This window comes from Eubalaena glacialis, chromosome 16, assembly GCF_028564815.1.
Source record: "Eubalaena glacialis isolate mEubGla1 chromosome 16, mEubGla1.1.hap2.+ XY, whole genome shotgun sequence".
Lineage (NCBI taxonomy): Eukaryota > Metazoa > Chordata > Mammalia > Artiodactyla > Balaenidae > Eubalaena > Eubalaena glacialis.
In genome coordinates, this window is record NC_083731.1 from 86,530,063 (window position 1) to 86,552,353 (window position 22,291).

Genomic DNA, 22,291 nt, shown 5'->3' on the forward strand with positions numbered 1-22,291 from the left:
AGCACACTCTTGGGTGCTATATGATTAACTTTTTATTGCATTCTTATTTATTATCTGTCTTCATTGCCAGACTGTAAGCTCCATGAGAACAGGATTTTTTTTGTTTCACTGATTCATTCCAAGAATGCTAAATCTAAAAACAGGAATATTTCCAGCATTATGGATTCTCTACCAAGTTTAATATTAATATTGTCTGTTGTCCCCCAACATGTTTTCAGCTTCATAAACTACCTTTTTGGGTTCTAGTTGTAAGTTTCAGTTTCAAGACTCAGACCTTTCTAGGGCCTCTCCTCTTGAATGGTGGTGGGAAAATGAAACGAGGGACCCTGGGCCACTGTTTCAGCTGCTCAGACAAGCCCCATATAAACAGGCATGAGCCACCCAGCCCCTCAGCCAGGCTGCATCCTCCAGGATATGTTTCTCATGTAGGGCCTGGCACCATATCAGAATCCCTGGGAGGACTTCAAAAACACACACCAATGTCCAGCCACCCTCAAATCAATTGTGGCCCCAGAAAGAAGGATGTAGAAAAGGCTTCTTAAGTGGTTCTAATGCAGCCAGGTTTTCAAATTGCTCCATCAACAAGCCCTCTCCAGACTACCTGCCTCGGTCACTGGCCTGGCTGACGTGGCCAGTGTATCCCAGTCCGGTGGGAGTTTTGATTTCTGTCACCAGAATGTTCACTTGTATGTATTAGTCCTCTAACAGAGCCCCCTGTGCTTTGCTCTTTTAGGTGGGTACGCATTTTCTCAAGTAGAACACGCTGTGATTTCTCAGGAAGAACTAGTCACTTCTTATGACACCACCAAAAGCAAACCCCGGAGGACTTTTACTTCTGCCTTTTCCAAGTCCATCACTGAGTAAGATCTGGGTCCCTGTGTCCCGCACTTTCATGCCCTTCCCTGAGATGGCTACAGTGAGCCAATACTCCTCAACACCCCTTCCTGTGACTGGCCAGTTTGTTATTTATGGATCGATTGAGTCATGATTCTTGGGTATAAATAAAGGAGGAAACCTATTGGCTTTTTCTTAATTTATCTTCAATGTTTTACCTAATTTATTTATTTTTCTGTGGCTGTGAGATAATTTATCAGTTCAGTCTAAAGTATAAAATTAAAAGCATTATGTTTTACCAAAATTTAAACTTTGGTACAAGTTGTTTTGGGGAAAAAAGGTAAAGGATGTTATGTTGCATAATAAGCTTGTCTTGCTTAATTGGAAAGGGGTCAGACAGAAACTATCTTTTGAAAACTGACAGATTAAGGGTACAAGGCACCATATAAAGCATTTTTCTAAGTAGAATGTCCTGTCCTGTCATGTTTGAGTTATATTTGATGTGTATGGAATGTGCACTGTAGTCTTGATTTCAGTGAACTCACATAATGAGTGTAGCATAGACTAATCTTGGGCCTCAAAATCAGGTGTGCAAGAATTACCATATCTCATTAATCTCCCTCTGATTCCCCCCTACATTAGGGCTAGTAGAAAATTCAACCCCAATCACTCTTGTGACTCTGCCTTAGGTGTGTACAAACTTCCCAGGGTTTCAGACACTGCAAAGCACTGGCACCTCCATCCTTCTGTCATCTGCCCACACAGGTCACCAGTAAGACACACGGTTTCTTTTGGCCACTTGATGAGGGTTCTGTGCCAGGTATGGGGCACTGGAACCTTCGGGGAGGTCGAGATGCCCACGCCTGTGGTCTAACATTCCTGTCCTAGAGAACATTGTCTCCCCAGCGCACTTTGAGGGAACAAAGAGATGTCTTTCAAATCCCTCCTCTACTCCAGGGTAGAGCCCCCTTTCTCAAATCCTATTCTACTTAGTGAGTTTTTAGAGGTCAAGACCAAGAATTCTTGTAAACTACCTCTTGTTTTCTGTGCTGCCAAGCGACCCTTCTGAGCAAATGAACTAAAAAGCCTGATACCTGTTTGAATGGAAATAAGGCAACAAGGAAGCACTGGGAGAAAAAGCCCAATAAACGTCTCAAAAAAGTTATCCACAAATAGATAAACAAAATGTGGTATAGCCATACAATGGAATGTTATTCAGCCGCAATAAGAATGAAATACACACAACATGGATGAACCTGAAAAACATTATGCTAAGTAAAAAAAGCCAGTCATAAGGGGCCACATACAACATGATTCCATTCACAGGAAATTTATAAGCAAATCTATAGATGTAAAGTAGATTAGTGGTTGCCTAGGGCTGGGGGCGTGGGGTTGAATGGAATGTGGAGTGATTGCTAATGAGCACAGTATTTCTCTTGAGGATGATGAAAATGTTCTTCCTTTGGACGGTGGTGGTAGTTGCACAATTCTGTAATATTCTAAAAAGTATTGAATTATGCACTTAAGGGTGGATTTTATGGTATATGAATTATATCTCAATAAAGCTGTTAAGTTTTTTAATCACCTATTTAAAAAGTAATAAATAAATTCAGAAATTGTGAAGCTACAAGGTCCGTATAAAAATCAATTGCATTTTTATATGTTACCAACAAACAATTGGAAAATGAAATTTCTTTTAAGATAACATTTATAATAGCATCAGAAGACAGGAAACAAGTATAGGTCTAAAAAACATATATGTGCAAGATCTATATACTAAAACTACAAAACACTGATGGAAAAAAACTAGGCAAACTTAATAAATGAAGAGATATACTATGTTTTTGGATCAGAAAGCTCATAATTGTTAAGATATCAGTTCTCCCCAAACTGATCAACAAGGTCAACAAAGTCATAATAAAATCATAAATAAAAATACTATTTACAGTAGGGATTTACATTTAGGAATAAATTTAACCAAATGATACTGAACACTGAACACCGTAAAACATTGCTGGGAGAAATGAGAGATGATCTAAATAAATGGAGAGATAGGGACAAACACATCCTATAGATGAGTAAGTGGAAAGAGTCCAATCCTTGGTGGAAACACATAGGCTGTGGTCAGACTACCATAAGCCACTAATTTGAGAGGAGCCGGCCTGGAGGCAAAGCCAGCCCTCTGAGGTTGGTGGATAAAGAGACGGAAAAAACCTGGGTCCTTTCAGTGATCTAGCTGAGCAGGTGCCAGGGGATGGGGGTGGGAGGGTGGAAGGCGATTGAGTTAGTATGAAGGAACGGTGAATAAATAGGGTGTCCTCGCGGACATGTGGGTTACATGAGTGACTTTCAGGAATGCCAGACTCATTCTATGATTCATCAACGCTTTTGTGTGTTTGCAGTAAATATTTGTTACGCAGATAGTGCATACTGCACATTTCGCGAGGGGTAACAGCAGGAAACAAGAAAAACAAGCTGCCTGACATCATGCAGGTTACAATCTGGTTAGGGAAAAATTATTACATACGTACTTTACTTTGACAGAGTCTTGCCTATTCCCTGAAAAATATCCTTTCCCCAGCCAGTAAGGCTCACTGAGAAAAAGACTTCCTGAGCAAAAACTAACCCAACTATGGACTATCCTACGTAAATTATCTGGGGAAATTTCTTCTTCCAAAGCTCCCCGCTGAAGCCTTATTTCTGCTCAGGAAGCCTATTTTGGAGGCTTCCTCGTGGAAACGAACTTATTGAAGACCTGCGTGCAGCCTGTGTTTCCCAAGGCTGCTTGCTCAGACTTCCGGTCCGTTGTCGCTGTTTGGTTGGTTTCTTGAGACCTAGGACACTAGGTGGAACGCGTGGTCTGTCCACTTCCTGTCAATACAGGCCAGCCACAGGCCGCCTTGGGGCACTTGGTCCACTGCGGATCCCCAACCTAGTTGAATGAAATGCAACATTCACCAGGAAATGAATGATCTCACGCCAACTACAAGATCAGGTCTTCCCTGAATTCGAGTTTTTAACCCCTCAAGTTGGCATTTTTGTCCAGTTAAAGTTTTTACATTTATGAACCGTGCCCAGAGAGACCAGCCACATTCCATACTTTGAAAACTAAAACAGAAATTGATTAAGACACCCTTGGACAAGTCACCTCTCAAGAATCTTGTTTCTGCAGAACAAGGAGGCCGTCCCTTGGAGTCCCTGGGAGCTTTAACATCTGGGAATCCTCCTTTCCGTGTAGGGGGCTGGGGGACCTGGAGAGACCCAGGACGCTCCGGAAATCCAGGCCCAACCGGGCGCGGCGCGGGGCGGGGCCGAGCGAAGAGGAGGGGCGCGGCCCGGGGAAGGGTGGTCGTTCGCACCGGTGCAGGCCCGGCGGTGAACGCCGTGCTGGCGCGTCCTCCCCGCTCGCCCGGTAGCAGGGCACCCGGAGGGCAGGAAGCGGGCCTCCCAAAGCGCCCCCAAGGCTCACGGCAGGTGGCGCCCCCGCCAGCCACACCGCGCCCCAGCTCTTGCTAAGCCGCCCAAGTTCGCGGCACCCTCTTCTCGTTTTACCAACCTGGGGCCTCCTCCAGCCCCGCCAGGTGCGTGGGGTCGCGCTGGGCCGGCGGGGGGGGGGGAGGGGAAGGGGCGGGGCCGGACTCGGTGGGGCGGGGCTCGAGCTGACTGGGGGGGGCGGGGCGAGCAGCCCCGCTGCCCGCGGCGAGGGAGGTGGGCGCCGGTGTGTGCACAGGTGTGTGTGCCGCCTGCACGTGCACGTGAGTCCGCTAGAGGGGAAAAGCGCCCTGACACCCCGCCGGGCGCCGTTTGTCCCCCGACCCCGGGGGTAGGTCAGCCAGGGCAGGCGTTGGTCGCCGAGCTCGGAGGCGAGGAAGCGGCGCCGGGCACGTTCACCAGCCACCCGGCCTCGGCCTCCTCCTCCTCCTCCGAGACCCACGCCCGCGGCGGTTCTGCGCGGGGGCGGACAGCACGGCGTCCCTGGGACTCGTTAGAGACGCGGGTTCGCTGCCCATCCCCGGGCCGGGGAGTCGGAAACTCGGCGCTTCCCGCACGCGTCCGTGTTCGCGGACCAGCTCCGCGGGGACTCCCACGCGCACGGGCGCCCCGCCCTCGGAGAGACTCAGCCCGGGCGGGTTTGCACCGTCCACGCGGGGAGGGCGCGGGGCTTCGGACACACCCGCAAGCCGGTCGTTAGTTTACCGGCTCCTTAGGCGCCCAGGTCTGACTGAGCTGCGTGAGGACAGCCACGTCCGACACGTGGTTGATGCCCAGCTCGGAAAGAGCAGTTTTACATGCTTAGGGTTTCCCTGTCCGGGGTGGCCCTGCAGTCTGGTCGGGGCTCAGCCCCTGCTGTTGGAAGCCGCTGGGTGGCGTTCACAGCGAGGAGCCCTGAACCCCTGGGCTTCACTGGGCGGAGTAAGGCTTCAGGGAAACAAGCTTTTGGGTTTAGCCAGTGGGGAGCACGCTGCCCTCCACTGACGATACACCTAAAATTGTCCCCGGTTCCTAAAAGTGAGTGTGATCCTCGGTTCATTTAGTGCGCACAGCTGAAGGTTCTTCTACTGGGCATCGTTCACGTTCTTTGAATTCTTGGAAAAAGGAAGGCGTGGCTGCGGTTTTCACCTGCCCCCTGTCAAGCGGGCAGAAGCTTTGGGGTTGTGAAAGTGTTCTCCCTGGACCCGGAAAACATCAAAGTTGTGGACTTAAAACTTCTCGCTTCAGTGTAAGCAAATCCTCCTGATTCTTTGGGTTCACTTAAGTCAGTCGGAGGTGGGGGGGTATTATTCAGTAAAAGGACACTATTAGTTTTCTTTTCTTTTTTTTTTTTTTGGACACTGTTTTCTTCTGCCTTTCAGTAGGTTCTCTTTGAAAACAGTTGCGTTATCTCATCGTTTTGTTAGCTTTTGTTAAGCCTTAGGAAGGTTTTGAGCAGACACACAAATTGTTCTCTGAAAAGCAGTGCCTTGTGACCTTATCTGGGCGTAGGGAAGCTGGAAAGGTGGAGTAGGTGGAGACTGACAGGCACGCTGGTAGGAATATGCTAGAGGGCTGGGTAGGTAAATCCCAGCAAAATCTACGCCAGCGTAGGGAGAGTCAGCTGCTCAAAATGGTCCAGACTGCCGCAGATGGCGTTATTTCGTGCTGTAGCGGAGTGATCACTATTTGTATGTGTGGGACCTCTTTAATGCCGCGTCATTTGCCTCGGTCAGTCCAAATTGTGCAAAAACGAACCTTTTCCGGGATCTTCCGTGCACCTGGCGTGGTGCTGGGGGGCTCAGGGCTCAGGCTGGAGAAGATGGAGATTTGGCTTTGGACGCGGCAAGTAGGGAAATCGATTGTTTGAGCCCTGTGTTCTGTTTCCTCCTCCCACCAAAAATCACATGCACGAAAAATACTTTCCCAAAGTCTGCTGTATGGCCTTTAATTTTGTTCATGTTCTGTAGATATTTAAACTTTTTAAACATCAAATTTCTGAAGCTTCTAGTAGAAGTGGTAACAGCAAATATATATAAACCATTCTCTTCACTCGTCTGATCACATTATTTTGATTATTTCTCTGAAATGGGATTTCTTTCCTTAATGGCCTCTTTCTGTTGCTTTGTTTTGAGAGCTGCTTATTTGACTGTCTTAGATCTATACTAGGTTAGAGCAACATTCAAAATTACCAATTCTACATAGCCATCAGCAAACACCAGACTTCCTGTCGTACTTAAATAGATACTTGAATTATTATAATAATTAAAAAACTATCTCATAAGTAAGGATGGGGAATTAAAATTCATTTGCTGTTCTAGGAATTGTTCTGAATTAGGGAAAAAGCCACAGGAATCTTTTCCCCTGAAATACTGATTCGGAAATTTTAGAATACTGCAAGGCAGACCTAAAGACACCAGGGGGCAGGAGAGACTTTTTTCCTTTGGTCAGCTCTTTCCCTAGTTTATGAAGAAAGAACACACCTCCAGTGTTACAGCTGTAGCTTTTCCACCTGAGATCTGCATTTGTTTTCTTCACAGTTTACATATTTTCCTATTATGAACTGGCTTTCCCCCCTGCACTCGGTAAAAATCTAATTGGCTACGTATTAACTGCAAATCAAACATCTGGGCCAACAGATGAATATTTGTTTCACATAATTAGCTCCCAAAGCAGCAGCTGAGGCCTGGAAGTGCGTTCTCTTCTGGTCAGGCAGCATCCTTCTCCTTCAGAATGTTAGGATGTGTTCAAAGGGGGCTTTAGGGAAAAAAATATGCATAGAGTAGGAAATATTTCCTAGAAAATACGAACTGGGGAAAAAAAAACCACCGGTAGCCAAAACAAAATGTAAATAAATGGTAGGCATTATATTGTGTTCAATAAATATTCCTTACCTGGATGAATTTGTAAAACGTGCTTTGGGAACAGTACTTTTCAACATTTTTAACCCCCTATACCCAATGATTAAAAGTAATTTTCCTGTCCCTTCTTGAATGATATTGGGAAATTTCAAAAGAAGTGGTTTGTTTCATCTTCCAAGTAGGCAGTGGTCTTAAAACAGTGAATTTTATGCCTGCCCCTTTCAGAGATTCTGAAGTGTCTGCCTGCTTTGGTTGGGGAAATAATCATCTTCATGGTGGGAGCACCTAGGATGTATCCTGTAACTAATGGGAGACAAATGTTAGTTCGCTTCTCTTGTCGTCCCTGATCAAGCTCCCTGCCCTCTTTAGCTCCCCTGTCCAGGCCGTCTTCACACTCCCAGTAGAGTCATCATCCGATGACGTACACTCGGCACCTCTGCTAGAGATGGTTGAACACCCCACGACCACCTGCCTGCCCGACCTCTCCTCCCTGCCCTGGGCTCTAGCACCTCTGCACGTGCTCCTCCGGTCAAGACTCCCCACCGCCCGTTTTCAGACCCATGTGTCTTTGCAGAGGCTCCCCTCCTGCCTGAGATGCCCTGTCCCTCTCCTTCACCCAGCTTAGAGGTCTTCCTCCAGTCTCCTCTGAGGTCTGCTTCGACCAGTTGTGTTTAACATCACACGGTCTTGTCTCCGTCCTGTAGACTAAGTGTCTTTTTACTCGCATTCCCAGCGCCTCACACATGTCTTCCCTATAGTAGATGCTCAGTAAATGCTTGCTGGGTAAATAGAGTTCTGGCCAGGTCCACGGCTGAACTTTTCTGCAGGTTTAGTTGATGTTCTCTGGCAATGAATGATCCTCAGGTTTTAACTGGACCTTTAAAACTCATTCTTATGGAAAGCAGAGGGAAAAAAAATCCAGATCTGAGTAATCACTTGAAGCCATCATATTTATTGTATCAGGCACTTTTGATTGCCGTCCCATATTTCGGGCAGAGTTCCTGAATGCAAGTAGACAGCTGGCCCTGGCCGAGCATTCAGCAAGGAGCCCACCCTCCCTCGAATCTGTACCAGCTGCTTCTCATCTCCTAATTCCACAATCTCTTAAATCCCCACCAGTTGAATTTCTTGATACTGATTTCGGAAGTAGCTTTATAACAATTAAGTAAAAGTTAGGCTATTCCAACAAAAAAGTCTAACGTAGGAAATAAAATTATGTCATGTTTCTTCTACTGGTGTGCCATTCCTTAACTTGGAGGGAAAAAAGGGTTTGTTGTTTTTTGTTTTCTGTTTTTAACCTTCTCTGGTACATAATATACAATCCCCTCCCCCTCTCACATACTCTTCTGCAGTTTTAAAATAGCAACTACAGCTGCCAGTAGAGACTCTTCCGGGATTTTAAGGCCACTAATCAATTTCACAGCTGGAGGCAAAGCACTTTGCTGGGGAATAGCTTTCCCATGACATACCAGGTGCTTTGCCCCTGTCAGGGCAGCCAGAGGGTTAAGCTTAAGGAGTAGGGGGTGCTGGGGCCAAGTGATGAGACCACCAGCGGCCCGACTCCTTCCCCCGCTTCCCTGCACTGTGCAGAAACGGAGCCAGGGGCCAGGGGGACCCCAGCTCCTCCAGGAGCCTCTGGGAGCAGAGAGCTGGGCCCAGGGGGACCCCAACTCCTCCAGGAGCCTCCGGGAGCAGAGACCTGGGCCCAGGGGGACCCCAACTCCCCCAGAAGCCTCCGGGAGCAGAGAGCTGGGGAGGTCAGAGCTGCCGGTTTCCTCTCTTACTGAGCACAAGCCGTAGACAAAGTGTATGAAGAAGTGAAGTCCTCCTTGAAGGACATCTCCTACCTGCTGTCCTTCACCCTCCACAGGCATCGGAGCTGCGGACGGGTTCCCTGGCACACGGATTGCTGGGCCTCACTCCAGAGTGCTGACTCCGTTGGTCTGGCGTCGGGCCCGAGAATCTGCATTTCTAACCCATTCCCAGGCGACGCCAGTGGCTCTGCTGGTCCTGAAACAAACCATCGTTAGAACTTCTTTTCTAGCCAATCAGTTTGCTTTCTTTCACTCAGATATTTACTCACAAGAGAGTTTGTTTCCCCCAAACAAACACGTAGATACAGAGAACAGAGTGGTGGTTTTACCAGAGGTGGGTTGAGGGGAGGGTGACATCGGTAAAGGGGGTCAACTGTATGGTGACCGACGGGAACTAAATTTTTGGTGGTGAGCGTATTGTAGGGTAGACAGAAGTGGAAATAAAATGTACACCTGAAACATATATTATAAATCAATGTCATTTCAATAATGTAACAGTTTGTTTCCTTGTGTCCCTTACAAACACTCTGCTTCACTCACCAGCACTTCCCTCCAAATGAGAGTTCAGTCTCTTTGAGGGAATGTGTTAGACTGAGATCCATATGGTCAGATAATTGCTCTTGCCTAATTTTAGACTAAGTGTGTCTGGAGAATAACAGAAGGACTGTCTTAGAAAATCATCATTGTAACAGATTTCCTTTCTTTAAACATGTTTTTAAAGGTATCTTTGGTATGTAAGCTTCATGAACTCAAGGCACTTTAATTGTGCGTCTGAGCCAGTGTGTGGTGGGATAGAACACTTTCTTCTATCCAGACTCCCTTTTCCCAGAAGCTCAAGTTAGTTTTAATAGCAAATGGAGGGCGTCTCTTAATTTCCTATGGGGAATAAACTGTCCGTCAGGCCATAGGGTGACTTACTGTAAAGTGAACTTCTCCATCCTCACTGAGCTCATGCCAGAGGCTGTGAGAGAGAGAGAGAGAATGTAGCTCAGTCTTCAGAACTTAAGTTCTGGAGTCAGATTGACCTGACTTGGACCTGAGAAAGCTTCCAAACCCTCGTGGACCTCAGGGGTGTGTGTGTGTGTGTGTGTGTGTGTGTGTGCGTGTGTGCGCGCGCACGCGTAATTCTAAATTGGAGACAGTAATTCTTACCCTATAGAGATGCACCACACGCGTGCTTGGGCTGACTCCTAAATGGTCACGTGGCAAAGTCACTGAGGCCAAAGCCAAATATCACCATCACAAAATGGATTTCTGGGATAAAAGAATAACCCTGATATTGCTATTAGAAAGTAATCATTAACTGTATCAGGTGTCTGTTGCCACGATAATGCTATGTAACCAGTAACTACAAAACTTGGGCGGCATATGATAATTAGCATTTATGGTTCACTGTTCTCTTGGTCCTCTGGGCAGCGGTGCTGATCTGGGCCGGCCCCGGGGCATCTCAGCTGGGCTCATGTCTGCTCTCTCACAGGGCTTCTGTGACCTGGGAGCTGGCGGTCCAGGATGGTGTCAGCTCCAGCATCACGACTCTGCTCTGTGTGGTCCCTCATCCTCCAGCAGACAGTTGAGCTTGTCCTCAGGATGTGGCGGCATTAAAGAGTGAGAACTGAAGCATGGCAGCCAGCAAGGCCTCTAGAGATTAGGCTCAGAACTGGCACATCGGTCACTTCTGCTGCATTCTGTTGGCTAATGTAAATCACAAGAGCTGTCCAGGTTCAGCGTGCCGGGAAAATAGACTCCACCTCTCGAAGGGAAGGGCCTCAAAGTTGCATCACAAAGGCTATGAACATATGGAGGGGTAGAGAATTAGAGTTGTTTCTTCAGTCAACCTACTACATTAACATGCTTCTGTTATTAGGGTTTTATCAGTCAGATGTTATAAATTTGACATTATGGGGAAGAAACAATAATTTCTCCACCGTCAGCTGCTAGATTTCTCCTCTGGTAGCTACCTACCTATTTCCAACACTAGATAGAACCCACTTTCACCTGTGATTGGTAGAGAAGCAAGGTATTTAACTCATTTTAAAATAAATATTCTACTTTAGTCTTCGTTATGTCTGGATCAGAGATAATTTATCACATGGGCATTGTCGTAGAATAATTTGGGAGTTTTTCCTTGTGAAATTTTAAGTGGCAGTGTTAACATGCTGATTTTAAAGCACCCATACAAAATTGAAAGAATTTCCAAATAGTACTCTTTCTTAAAAGGATTATGACTTACGTAGAATTTTTAAAAAAAACAATAAATACAGTTCTTTTTTTTTGGCTGCGTTGGGTCTTCGTTGCTGCGCGTGGGCTTTCTGTAGTTGCGGCGAGCGGGAGCGGCTCTTTGTTGCGGTGCACGGGCTTATTGCGGTGACTTCTCTTGTTGCAGAGCATGGGCTCTAGAGCACGGGCTTCAGTAGTTGCAGCATGCGGGCTCAGTAGTTGTGGCTCACAGGCTCAGTAGTTTTGGCTCGCGGACTCTAGAGCGCAGGCTCAGTAGTTGCGGCACACAGGCTTAGTTGCTCCACAGCATGTGGGATCTTCCTGGACCAGGGCTCAAACCCATGTCCCCTACATTGGCAGGTGGATTCTTAACCACTGTGCCACCAGGGAAGCCCAATAAATACAGTTCTTAAATACCACTTTATTTAATGTTAAGAATGCCAGTTTACCAAAACACTTGTACAAGGTCTAGAATTATGATACAATCTATTAATCTTTATTATTCTGCTACATATTATCATTTAAATTTGCATTTCGTTTGCTGGCTCAAAAAAGGATATGTATCCTGAAGCCAACATGCTTTCTTTTACATAATCTTCACAATTTTCACACTCATTGTAGTCTTGCAATAACAAATATAGATTTATAATTCAACTGACTGGTAGAATTCCAACCTCTAAACACACAAAAGAGGCTTTCACCCCAAGTTTCATTGTAGAATGCTTATCTATATTTGAAAGTAAATACTGTCTTTCAATCTTAACAACAAATCTAAATATCACACCTTGTTTGTATTTCTGATGTCATTAACATGATTAGATATGGTGGTAACCTATGCAAGCAGATGACCCTGAATCATACACAAGTTCAGGGAAATACCGTTGAAACAGCTTCTAATATTTTCAGTAGATTCCAGCTGAACAGCAAAGCCGAAGCTGAGCTCCAGGTGTGACTTTACTGCCAAATGGGGTTTAGAAGATTAAGTGAGGCAATGTGTGTAGACAAGGTATGACACACAGTAGGTGTTCAGTTGACGCCAGGTACTATTTCCCACTATTTTAGCCTTTGGTCAGGATTGGTCATATTATGGCATTGTATTTCGACCCCTAGTGAAACTTATCACCAAAGCTTCTGGAGTCAAAGCAGACACCAAGTTAAGATGGGGAATGTCTGTGCAAAAAAAGATCCCTTCCCTTGGAGTTTTAAATTTAGTATTGTGTAGAAGGCTGTCTCCAAGCCTTGTTGCCTCTGTGAACCCAAATCTCCGTGTTTCACTCTGCTGTGACTATCACAGCATCATGACAATTATTTCACCTCTTTTAAGGGTATCCTGCAAATATGATTAAACCCAGAACAGGCTCCCGACACGTATGGAATCTATAGATGGAATCTGTATAATTGTTTATGATGATGTTTCAAAGCCAAATGGATAACTATTGGTTTTGGCTGTAAAGTACATACTTATTATAGCCCATTCCAAGTCTACACTAGTAGGATTCTAAGTGGATCATGTGTTTCTGCAAATAGGTTGGATTTTAGGAGCAAATTTAAAATGTGACTAAATAGAGAGATCTATTGATATATGATTTTGGCTACTGAAAAGCTATTAGTGGGACTTCCTGGTGGTGCAGTGGTTAAGAATCCGCCTGCCAATGCAGGGGACACAGGTTCGAGCCCTGGTCTGGGAAGATCCCACATGCTGCAGAGCAACTAAGCCCGTGCGCCACGACTACTGAGCCTGCGCTCTAGAGCCCTTGAGCCACAACTACTGAGCCTGCGTGCCAAAACTACTGAAGCCCGCACGCCTAGATCCTGTGCTCCGCAACAAGAGAAGCCACCGCAGTGAGAAGCCCACGCACCGCAACGAAGAGTAGCCCCCCGCTCACCGCAACTACAGAAAGCCCGCGTGCAGCAACGAAGACCCAACACACCCAAAAAATAAATAAATTTTAAAAAAAGCTATTAGTTACTAGATGTCTAGCTATTGTGTACTGTAATGATGTATTACTTTAATATTTGTGTATTTCAGGTTCAAACTTTAGCAGCATGCCTGCACATGTTAACCAAGGGCAAATAAACTTATTTCTCATTCAACGAGAAACTGTACAGTCTATGGATGATACAAAGGTAAATTGGACTGGGGTCTTGCCTTCAGGTAGCCTAGATCTAGGAGTTGTGACTTGGAGGAAGGTTGCCTAAGATTTAAAGTAAAATCACGGTGGGCAGCTGATTGCTCCCCATCACTGGTCCCCAACGTTTATCCCCACCTCATCTTCCCCTTCCCCAACACCAGATTGACATTCCAGGTAAGCAGAGGGGTCATTTCAGCCTCCCAGTCATCTTCTTTCTGATCTTTCTTTTTTCCTGTGGATTTAGTCCATTTTCACTGGTATAATGTCAAAGCCTCTTTTCTGTTTAAATCTAGTCCCCAGGATGCTCTATGTTACTTAATTGATTGTAACAATTGGTTACAATTTAACCGTCTCACAGCCAACTTTTAGCCAGAAGATGGTGCTCAAGAGCCAAAGACAGGAAATCTTGGACCGTTTACGGCTTTCGTATCTTTTTCTGTTTTTAAAGGTCTGGAATTATACTCTTCAACTTAGCACTTAGAGCTCAAAGTTCAGCAGCAAAATATGTGTGAAGTTAGCCAAGCTGTTAGGAATGGGTCCTCAAATAATGTGTTTTAACAAGCATAAGATTTAGATTTAATAATTTGTTGACAATCGGGAAAAAGCATAAATCAATCGCCAGCATGAGAGAATGGGATTTGGTTCTGTTCTAACAAGCAATGTACAGTTAGTAATGTTGGCGCTTTGGTGTACATGTCTGTATGGCAGATCATCCCAAATCGGAAGGAACAGGGTTAATCCATTTTTGTGGGTCATTGGCCATAAAACAGATCGCCCAAATGTTAACAATCATGGACCACGGTAAAGGGGTATAGAGCAGTGCTTTATGCTGTTCTCATTCCTGCAGCTCTTTCTCCAAGTTTGAAATTATTTGCGAGTAAAAAGTAAAAGCAAACAAAAAACCAAGTCTCCTAGTTTATACAGTCAATTAGACATGGCATGATTTTATCCTTTGGTTAAAAGCAGCACTTACACTGCCCTTAGCTTACTTCGTAGGGAAAGACACTCAAATACTGGAGTTGGCTGAAAGCTACAGATAACTGTGAAATGATACATCATGAGCATTAATTAGGGGAGTGTGAAGATTTGATATGTGTCAGAATTCCTCCGCAGAGGCATGGGGAAAGGTGAGGCACTGGTTCCTGGCTTTCTCTGTTTGTCATTTAAAAAGTCTTCGAGCTTAGTGAGCTCACTCCTCGCCCATGACTCAGCCACTCTAATTCCAGCCTGTGTCAGAGCATCTGTTCCACACGCCAGAACCCACAGGTGGTTGTGCCTCCAGATTTGGAGATCTAGTCCAACACTCGGACTTTAAAGTGAACCAACCCTGATCTTTAGCTTCACCTCCAAGATGACCAAAGCGGGACCCACCATAATGAAGAAAACAGCAGTTGAGGGCTGTGCTTGGAGCCGGTTGCCCATTTTTTTTTATTACTTGGAGTCTGTCTTAGTCTTTCTCTTCCTATCAAGCAACATATGGATTATATTTTCTCAAAAATCAGGCTGAGTTTGGCTGCCCCATACAGATTCTGGAAACGTATCGATGAGATCAGGAGGAAGCGGGGTTTTTTTTGCTTGTTCGTTTGCTTGTGTTTTGTTTGTTTGTTTTGTTTCTGAGCACTTGGTATTCGTTCTCTACCAGGAGGATATCGGATATGCAAGTGCATCTGCAGTAGTACTGTAGATGTTGGAAGTTCAATTTCAACAGTGGAGTTTGCCCCTCCTATGGTTTTAGCACTCAGTGTCAGGACCGCTGTATTCGGTCCAGTTGGCACGATTTCTTCATGTGGAGTGAGAGATACGGGTTTTACTGCACTCCATAAATATGACCATTTATTAGCCCCAACATATTTATGTTCCCCTTCATTCAGTGCTCACTTAAACTGTCCAATTTGCTTGACCTGGTCTATAAATGTAAATTGCCTACATCTGAAACTCACTCTGTTTGCCTTCCGAATGTGCAGGAGTTGGATTCTCATTACCTCTGCAGACGGACAGAGAGCAGGTCTCAAGGTAGCCCTTGAGCAGGGGGTCACCTTCTCACTCTCTCTTCCCCCCCAACCCTCAAAAGTGCTAAAAATGCATATTATTCCCAAACTTTAATTAAAATAATACAGGGATGGGATACCAGATACATTTCTATAGAGGCAGCCATCTCATCTGGTTTTAAAATGTTTTCTTTGCTGAAGGATGTCAGGAAGTTTGACGTCAAAAGAACAAAGATGAACCGCGTTTGCTGTTTTCTTTATTTATAAGCCTAACACTTTGACATTGCATAGTAAGATTCAAGGAATACTAGTAGGAATCTCAAGAATTTAACTAGTCCTGGCCCTGTCTATGGCACGGCTATCCTAAGACACCCCTCATCCTTCCGAGGCTGGAGTTTATTGAATAAGCTCTTAAGGAACTTAGGGGCTGGGGAATTTCATCCCCTCTTTTCATTCTCTGTGTTACTGCTTCTGCATCTACACTGGTTAGAGAGTGTGCTTTAAATATCACTTTCTGTGACCCAACTCCGCTTCCTCTGGTCTGCCTTCTCTGTGCTGGAGACTAAGGGCCCCCCTAAAATAATCCTTTGTGTGGTTAAAGGGAGTTTTGAAGCAAACTCCATCACCTTTTTTTTCCTCATCACCTGAAGCCTTTCTATACTTTTCTGCTTTCTGTTTTTCTAATATTTTCTTCCCGGACCTCGTATCTCTAAAGCCAGTCAAGCTACTTCCAGAAATAAAAGAACTAAAAATATGTATACCTTACAAAATCAAACTGCTGTGCACCAAAAAGGAAATTGGTAATAGAAATTAAGAATGCCAGCGATTGGTGTCTTTCTGCTAAGACATCTCATTTGTGTAACATTAGAAACCAGTTCATTGACAATAAAGGCTGGGAAAGGAATCCTAATGTTACTTGTGTTAAGATTAATTGGATGACATTCTCCATAGGCTGGAAATTCCTTTTTAACTTCTTTGGAAATTTTAGAGGAGTAGATGAATTTAAACCTTTTTTTAGCTTACTTAATAACAAACTTATTAGGAGAGACACTGTAATGATAATCAAAGAAGTTAGCACAATGCCTGGCACCACATACCAGATGTTCAGTAGTCAAGGGTCCTTATTAGCTGACTGAGCTTCAGTCTTAGAGCTATTCAAGCATATTTTCTAACATAAAGACATTAAAAAAAAAAAAACCCTTTCTTCTAATTAGGTAATGAAGGCTAGCAAGTTGGAGACTATCCAGAGAACAGTTACATTATACGAGAACTTATAATATCAAGCAAGAAGTGTCCTCAGTGCTGTAAAGCTGCAAAGTGGTCTGAAATACTTAACAAGTCTTAAGGTATAATTGGGATGCTAACATTTGTAGGACATGGAACTCATCAAACCCTTTTCTGCTCATTTGAATACTTGCACAATGCAGGGCGCTCTCCCTTTATTTTTTCAACGGAGACATTTTGAGGAAACGCAGATGTGAGGCGCTATCCGAGGACTTTTAAACAAGTATGAAGTTTAATTCAGTTGTTTCCTGAGAGGTTGACTTCTTGCAAAAGCCAAAGAAAGTCTCTTACTAATCCAAAAGGTACCCCCCAAAAAGGTTGATGCCATAAAATGGGGGAGGGCTCGGTTTCAGAAAGTTCAAGTATTTGGACAGGGATAATTACGAGGGCTGTGAGGCTGCGCTGTGAATCCCATCATTCTGTTTCTGCCTAATAAGCAGCACAGTGGTCCTTTTATCTTTTTATGTTTTTACCAGGAGACTGGTGGGGCAGCTTTGATGAAGGAAATTCCTATTTACGCCAAATCTGAACACCCAGGATGAATGGGATTTTTTTTTTTTTACTATGACCCAGGCATATAAAAACAATGATCTTAAGAGTCAGAAATCCCAAGGAACCTATGACCCCAAAGTGCCTTTTGAATTATTTCAATTAAAAATATGCAATTCCAGGTCTATGTAAAACAGCATCATTTCATGGGACGTAATACTAGACATTACTCCACCTTGTCTTGCTTTGCAGGGACCAGCCCTGCTGCACCCGGAAATTCTTCTTTGGTGTGGGAGTCCCCGCAGAGTGACCCTGTGCTTCTCAGACTCACCTTTGTGGTACCCACGGAGGCTGGCAGCATCGTGGGCCAGCCCTGGCTCTCAGTGCTAACCAGAGCCTCGGTGACCTGGCTCGTGCCTGTGGAAGGCCTGGTGATGCCCACCGCCACCAACACCACAAAGGAGGCAAGCTGCTGGCACCGATTCTGTGGACGGCAAACTTTTCCACGTCACCAGGTGACACCCAGGAAACAGCTTGTTCCTTTCCTCATCTCCCTTCATTGCAAAGCACTCTCACCTTAAGCCTCAAAAGTATTCTGTGGGCGGGGCCCTGGGAGGCTCCGACTAGAAATTCCCTCCCTCTGAACCCACTGTCCAAGGATTTCATCCCCAGCGCCAGGTTTGGGACCCTAGTCTTACCAGATATTTTATCTCCAAATTGCTATACTCAGAATGGCTTTCGTATTTAGGTGCATTTTATTGAATTCAATTCCTTGAAAGTAACACTTCAGTATTTTTGTGCCTGGCATATAGTACATGCTTCATAAACCGAGCCTGCTCCAAGTCTGCACTGTGGGACCCAAAGATGAGCAGGATTTGATTTGTGCCTTCAAGGAGTTGTTGTCTAGACAGAAAGACAAAAGGAATCATAATCCCAGTTATATCAATAGAGACATGAATACAACGTTCCGGGGGAAATTGAACCTGGATCTGGGGTATCCAACCCCATTCTCCAGCCTATTTTTTTTATAGAAGTATAGTTGATTTACAGTGTTGTGTAATTTCTGCTGTATGGCAAAGTGATTCAGTTATATATATATATATATATATATATATATATATATATATATATATATATACACATTCTTTTTTTCATATTCTTTTCCATTATGGTTTATCATAGGATATTAAATATAGTTCCCTGTGCTATACAGGAGGACCTTGTTGTTTATCCATTCTATAGATAATAGTTTACATCTGCTAATCCCAAACTCCCAATCCATCCCTCTCCCACCCCCTACCCCCTTGGCAGCCACAAGTCCGTTCTCTATGTCTGTGAGTCTGTTTCTCTTTCATAGATACGTTCATTTGTGTCGTATTTTAGATTCCATATATAAGTGATATCATATGATATTTGTCTTTCTCTGTCTGATTTACTTCACTTAGTATGAGAATCTCCAGGTCCATCCATGTTGCTGCAAATGGCATTATTTCATTCTTTTTTATGGCTGAGTACTATTCCATTGTATATATTGATATATACCACATCTTCTTTATCCATTCATTTGTTGATGGACATTAGGTTGTTTACGGTTGTTGGCTATTGTGAATAGTGCTGCAGTGAGCATTGGGGTGCGTGTATCTTTTTGAATTACAGTTTTGTCTGGATATATGCCCAGGAGTAGAATTGTCCAACCATTTTGAATCAGCATACATTTACCTTAAGTACCGTATTCTAAATGAATATCTAGTTTCCTCAAACTGTTTCTAGCACATACTCCAGTCACTGCAGCTCCTCCCTCTGTGGTCCACCGGTATAGGGCTATGACCCAAGCTGCCTCACATTTTAGGAAGACCTCAGTTGTCTTATGCATTCCTGCCATCAGTGGGTTAGAGGGAGCAGGGAAGGAAGGATGTATTGGTCAGCTCAGGCTGCCATAACAAAGTACCACAGACTAGGGGGCTTAGACAATGGAAATTTATGTCCCACAGTTCTGGAGGCTGGAAGTTTGAGATCAAGGTGCCGGCAGGTTTGGTCTCTCCTGCGGCCTCTCGCCTTGGCTTGTAGACGGCCGTCTTCTGACTGTGTCCTTACTGCTCTTTCTTCTGTGTGTGCCCACCCCTGGCGTCCCTTCCTCTTCTTGGAAGGACAGCAGTCCTGTTGGCTTAGGGCCTTATGGCCTCATTTAGCCTTGATTATCTCCCTAGCACCTCCTGTATCTGTCTCTCCGCATACAGTCACATCGGGGGTTAGGGCTTCAACCTATGAATTTGGGGGGGAGGGGACATAATTTAAGTCCATAACGGAGGTTTTGCAACATTCATCTTAGAGGCTTGGAATTACATTCAGAAGTATCTGACTGTGATGCAGAACTTTTTAGCTGATCATCTTCCAGTGTCATTCATCATTAGGAGAATAGAGTTTTGAGACTGGATTAGTGAACCTGCTTCAGGACCTTCATGTGACATCACAGGTAGATGGCCAGTTTCACAGCTGCAGTCTTTTTTTTTTTTCTAGATTCTTCTTTATTGTGGTAAAATACACATAAGATAAATTTTACCATTAATATGGTTTAGTAGATTCACAAGGTTGTGCGACTGTCACCATTTCTAGTTGCAGAACATTTTCAACCCAAAAGGAAAGCCTATACCCATTAAGCCATCACTTCCCCTTCTGCCCTCCCTCCCCAGCCCCAGACAACCACTGACCTTCTTTCTGTTGCTATGGATTTGCCTATTTAGGACATTTCATATAAATGGAATCATACATTATATGCCTTTTTGTGTTTGGCTCTTTGGTTTACCATAGTGTTTTCAAGGTTCATTCGTGTTGTAGCAGGTGTCAGTATTTCAGTCTTTTTTATGGCCAAATAATATTCCAGTTGTATGGATAGACCACATTTTGTTTATCTGTTCATTGGTAGATGGACATTGAGTTGTTTCTACTTCTTGGCAGTTATAAATAGTGATGCTGTGTGTAGTTTTTAAAATGTTGTCCAATTATCTTTTATTTTATTAAAGTATATATATATATATTTATTTATTTTTATTTTGGCTGCGCCATGCTGGACATATGTTTTCAACTCTTTTGGGTATGTATACCTAGGAGTGCAATTGCGGAGTCATATGGTAGCTCTGTGCCCAACTTTTGAGGAACCGTCAAGCTGTTATGCACAGTGGTTTTTATATTCCCAACTAGCAAAGTGCGGGTTCCAATTTCTCAACATGCTCTCCAACACTTGTTATTTTCTGTTTATTATTATTACCATTGCCATCTTAGTAGGTATGAAGTGTTATTGTGATTTTGACTTGCATTTCCCTAATGACTAATGATGTTGAATATCTTTTCATATGCTTGCTGTGTATCTTCTTTGGAGAAATGTCTATTCAAGTCCTTTGCCTGTTTTTTGATTGGGTTTGTCTTTTTGTTGTTGAGTTGTATGTATACTCTGGATGCTAGACTCTTCTCAGATATATGATTTGCAAAAACTTGCTGCAGGCTTTTTGACATTATGTTGATTTTGTTTACGCCACCCTTTTAGACACTCTGGCATTACTGGAAGAAGTCCTGGGTGGTTTTTAACTCCGTATCTTCAAAAAGAAAATATACCAATAGTAAACATCAAAATCAACATAAAAATGTTTCAGTAAAACTCTGGGGTTAGGGGTGAGGATGGGGCAGGGAGAGCAGTACGTCAAATGTTTAAAGTTAATAGTAGATGAGAAGAAAAAGAATTTTAAGTATGGAAATTACTTTTCTGAAAGTCAGTATATTAATTACAAGGAAAAAACAGGAGGATGAAAGATGAAAACTTTTAAAGCAACAAGGAAGATTTTTTTTTTCAAAATTTTATGACCGTTTTTATTTTCAGATGAGGTTAATAAGTAAACCACAAGACAAAATTAAAAGAAATGTAAATTAACATATTTGTTTGGGTTTGCGGTCTCATTTGTTAACACAAACACTTTAACTTAAAAGAACTTCTGGTAAACCAAATGTGAGTTTTCAGTACTACTCCTATTTATAAAAGAGGAGGGAAAGAAGTGAATGAACCCAGGGAAAGCCATTCTTCCTAAACAGACTGCTGACTGGTGTGCAGATGGTAGGAACCTCTGTTCTTCCTGAAATATACAGAAAATCACTGTAGATCTTGCAGCTTTTAGAACTTCCAGCCAAAGGAAATATGATTACCTCCATATGATTTGCATCAACTCCAGTTAGCCGAGTTACAAGTAATCATTTCTTTAGTTCTATGACTTTGTACTTGTACTCTTAAAGATATGTCAGAAGTTTGTTTTTAAATCAATTGTATTTTTTTTTTCCTAGCGGTAAAATATAACATTCTGTTAGGTGTTACAATTAAAGTTAACAATGCACTAGTATTGAGCGACTGATTTTCTCTGTTTTAGAAGGATAAGTGTTTTACTTAGCTCCTCTGGCTGCTCTGTTTGATCAAGAAAGTATGTCATTTGCACATTCGAATTACGTAAATTCAACTACTGTGTAGGAGCTTGGTGGAAAAAGAATAATGAGAGGGAGAGACATAACGATGTAAACAGTGTGTGTGATTTTGCCCTCATTCTACTCAAAAGACACACATATCACAGTGATTGTGAATCAAGCAACCTGAAGTGGTGGTTTCCTCCCCCTCGTGCCTCTCGCAATCATGAGCCTCTTGCCGCACTGAGCCTGATTCAAGGATAAAGCTGACTACGTCGTTTTTTCCACCATATATGCTGAGGCTACACGTGAGTGCTTTAAAATGGGGTTGATGGCAGCCCATGTCACAGCTAGGAATCCTATATGAACAAGCAGAGTGAAAGGTACTAAGAAACATCATAACAAATTGAAGAGGAAAACATCCAAAGGCAAAACAGAGGTACCAAATAAGAATCAAGTTCAGTTTGACACACACACACACACACACACACATATATATATATATATATATATAGAGAGAGAGAGAGAGAGAGAGAGAGAGAGAGAGGCACAGACTGAAAAGCAAAATAAACTGAAAATATACTTTTGCAGTTAGTGTCTACAGAATTCAACTTTTTAAGAGGGAGGAGGGCATTCCTTCATAGGTGTTTAAATCTACTTTGGCAGACTGCCTGACATTTAGTTTTGATTATAATAAATTATTACTACTACCTATATGTTTTGATAACTAGTTACAGTTGCTCGGAAAAGACTAGTAAAAT

At 43.6% G+C, this 22,291-nt stretch overlaps 1 protein-coding gene and 1 pseudogene across 1 annotated transcript; both read left to right on the top strand.

The window, feature by feature from the left end:
• Positions 1–1,006, top strand: part of LOC133076398 (phospholipid-transporting ATPase IB-like) — an 84,079-nt pseudogene extending 83,073 nt beyond the window's left edge.
• On the top strand, positions 908–17,519 carry LOC133076399 (uncharacterized). The gene is made up of 6 exons (XM_061170934.1): positions 908–916; positions 3,543–3,652; positions 4,073–4,209; positions 4,251–4,415; positions 5,370–5,554; positions 17,343–17,519. The coding sequence occupies exons 1-6, from the start codon at positions 908–910 to the stop codon at positions 17,478–17,480; spliced, it is 744 nt and encodes a 247-aa protein (XP_061026917.1). The 3' UTR covers positions 17,481–17,519.
• The last annotated feature ends 4,772 nt before the right edge of the window (positions 17,520–22,291 follow it).

Coding starts and splice junctions, on each gene's coding strand:
- LOC133076399 (XM_061170934.1), top strand. Junction 4,210..4,250: donor GCACCGGTGCAGGCCCGGCG/GTGAACGCCGTG, acceptor CTCGCCCGGTAG/CAGGGCACCCGGAGGGCAGG. Junction 4,416..5,369: donor GCCTCCTCCAGCCCCGCCAG/GTGCGTGGGGTC, acceptor CGGTTCATTTAG/TGCGCACAGCTGAAGGTTCT.